Here is a 2,951-nt window from a genome sequence, read left to right as displayed (position 1 = left end):
AAACACAAATTTATTTTTATCATATTTTACATTTCTCATTTCAAATTGCACTTAACATGTTCACTTCAAAAATATACTTGAATAGCGCCACAACACTGTCGTGTGTGATGCATGAATGTAGTAACATCACTAATTCTCTTGTTGATCCACTTTTCTCCTCTTTTTTCGGTAAGGTTTTTTTTTTTAAATTAACGCTCTTGTGACCAACTACCTTTGAAACATGAAAATAACGTTTATCTTTCTCCCTATTAAGACGGTTGGAGCAACCGTACAGGACACAGACTTCAGACATTTTGATGCTGGATCAACAGAAATAAATGGGCTGAATTTAGTTCCTCCATGTGCATTGGGTGACATCAGTGCTACGTCATCTGAAACCCAGCAACAGACATTTTTTCATAAGCGCATTTGTGAGCTTGCCTCCTTATTATTAAATTGAATATAATTTCAGATCTTTGTATAACTTTTCTTCAGGTTAACTTAGAAAGTGAGCTATTATTATTGCAGGTTAGCTTTCTAAGCTACAAAAAGTAACCTTTAGGGAAGCTCAAATATGAAAAATTGGACTGATATTGATATCTGATAGCAAGACCGATGTTATGCCAGATTTACCAATATTTTATTTTACACATTTTTTTATTCGATTACTCGATTAATCGTAAGAATAATCTATATATTACTAAAATATTCGTTTACAACAACCCTAGTTTAAATAGCGTTTCACTGGCGATGTCTTCCAGTAATATTTTTATATTTCCTGCTTACTTAACATCTTGTAATACAAAAACCCGGTGGACCGCTGGTGGAACACCTCGTCGCCCCGACCACTGGACTTAGCAAGTTTTCTGGGGGAAACCCTGAGACTGGATCATCTGCATACATGTACATCTGAGCATCATTCTGGTAAGTCATTAATGAACAACAAGCTGAAAAGCAATGGGCCCAACACGGACCCCTGTGGGACCCCATAGCTGTGCTGTACCCTAATACACTTTGTTAAACATGAAATTAATGCAGTTTAATCCACCTAAAAAACTGCTAAAATAAGAGAATTCATTAAGCAATACATGATGTTGAAAGCTTTCTGGAAATCAATACAGATAGCACCAACACCAACTGTATCCAAATTTGATTTCAGGTTTTCCACATCACTGTTTCAATTGAGTGATGTTTTCTAAAACATATGAACTATTAATGAAGTGCTTAGCATTAGTTTTGGTGAGCCAGATAAAGATGAAATCTTTTGGTAACAAGAGATTTCCTTCTTTGTGTTACATTCTTTAAGCTTAGTAAGTGTTGTTGACATCTGTGGTGAGAGAGCCATCTTAAGACCGATACACTCAATGGTAAGTAAACATGCCTGTTCTATTAAACGACACTTTCTATCCCCCTGCAAACACACACACCCCTCTGTTCTAAAGATATCATGGTCTGGCACATCCACAGGTGGGGGATTATTACTAACCAGATCTCAGACAAGCAGAGAACTTCAGACATGGACTTCCATAACAAATGATGGATCTGATGACACTTTGGTGAAATGCAAGATAGGCCTTCAGGCTTCCATGATGGGTTCATCATGATTAAAGATGACATAAAGATCAGTGAACCAGTGTCAGGATTATTTCTATGCAGGACTCTCTGGGACACACCCACTTGAATTCTGTTAAAGTCTGCCTTTATAGTTTCATTTCTGTGATTGTGTGTCCTTGGCCCAGCTCTGTTTGAAGAGTCTCAGGTGAAAAATGTTCCATCTTTAAAGAGGTCACAGTCTGAGCTCTTTATGTTCTCAAAGCTGGTTTCACTCCAATAAATCCAAGGCATAAATACAAGGCAACAAGACATTGAGTTATTGTAACTCAGCCCTTTATTCAAACACATCTGTTTATTCCCAGATGAGTTTGGTCACATCGGCTGGATTATTTTTGTTGAAAAGTCTAGAAGCTGTACGTTAGCAGCTGTTGTGAGGTGTCGGTGTGGATACCTACGAAAGACTGTGAAATCCGGCTCCTTGTTGCAGTAGTCAGACGAGCAGCACATGGGGAAGATGCCAGTGTCCGTTCTGGAGTTCGGGGCGCAGACGAAGGGTCTGTCTCGAGGGATCAGTTCGCTGTCATGTATGCACTGACGCTGTTCTGAGATCTGCTGGCTCCCCGACTTCCTAATGGCCACAAAGCAGACGCCATCTGTGGTGCAGCTGGAGTTGGCGCTGCAGCGGTCACAGTAACACTGGAGGGCTGCCGAGGGAACCAAGAGCAAGGTTACACCTAAAGTCTGTGTAGCATGGCACAGGAAACACATTCTACACAGCTTTTCTCTTTTTCAGCCATACAAACTAAAGGAAACCCGAGGAGAGGGAACGTATCCATCCAGTCAGGACTGGGAACACCTGAGGGAGCAGGGCAGCTTGAATATGGAAAAAAATCATAACTCTGATTTTTTTTTTTTTATTTAATAGAGATTAATAAAATCCAGTTGAAGTGAAGGAGGAGACTGTAAAACATTTTTAATACTCTGTTAATTTTTCTTCCAGACCTGGAATGGAAAATACTTCTAACCAGTTCCCTTCATTTTCGAGCTTAACAAGTTAGATCTTGTCACACTTTACATTCAGACAAACTGACTTATCCTCCACATCCTCACACGCACACACACACGCACGCACGCACACACAATAAGTTCAAAAGAAAACTACTGTTCAACAGGGCATTTTACACTGTCGATTTTTAAAAAACTCAAACATTCTTTGCAAAACAAAAAAAGTAGGGACGCGCTAGTGTTTGTGGAAATAAACATTGATGCTAATGGTGGAGCTTATCTTGTGATCTTGAAGTTGTTATCCAGGGAAGGACACGCGATACAGTTATCCTGAGCGGACACTTGCCTCTGGGCTCCCACTCCGCTCGAGCCAATTTGGGTTATTCTTGTATCCTTATCTAACCTAACAAGTT

General features: G+C 39.8%; 1 protein-coding gene across 1 annotated transcript in view; it reads right to left on the bottom strand.

The window, feature by feature from the left end:
* Positions 1 to 2,951, bottom strand: part of LOC106936668 (TGF-beta receptor type-1-like) — a 69,292-nt gene that overhangs the window by 30,415 nt on the left and 35,926 nt on the right. The window contains exon 2 of the mRNA XM_015017803.1: positions 1,989 to 2,237. Coding sequence (XP_014873289.1) covers positions 1,989 to 2,237 — 249 coding nt within the window. The remainder of the gene's footprint in view (positions 1 to 1,988; positions 2,238 to 2,951) is intronic.

Source organism: Poecilia latipinna, unplaced genomic scaffold (assembly GCF_001443285.1).
Source record: "Poecilia latipinna isolate Pla-1442-1.1 unplaced genomic scaffold, P_latipinna-1.0 Scaffold2191, whole genome shotgun sequence".
Lineage (NCBI taxonomy): Eukaryota > Metazoa > Chordata > Actinopteri > Cyprinodontiformes > Poeciliidae > Poecilia > Poecilia latipinna.
Note: the sequence above shows the minus strand (reverse complement) of the source record. Positions and strands in the feature narration are given on the sequence as shown.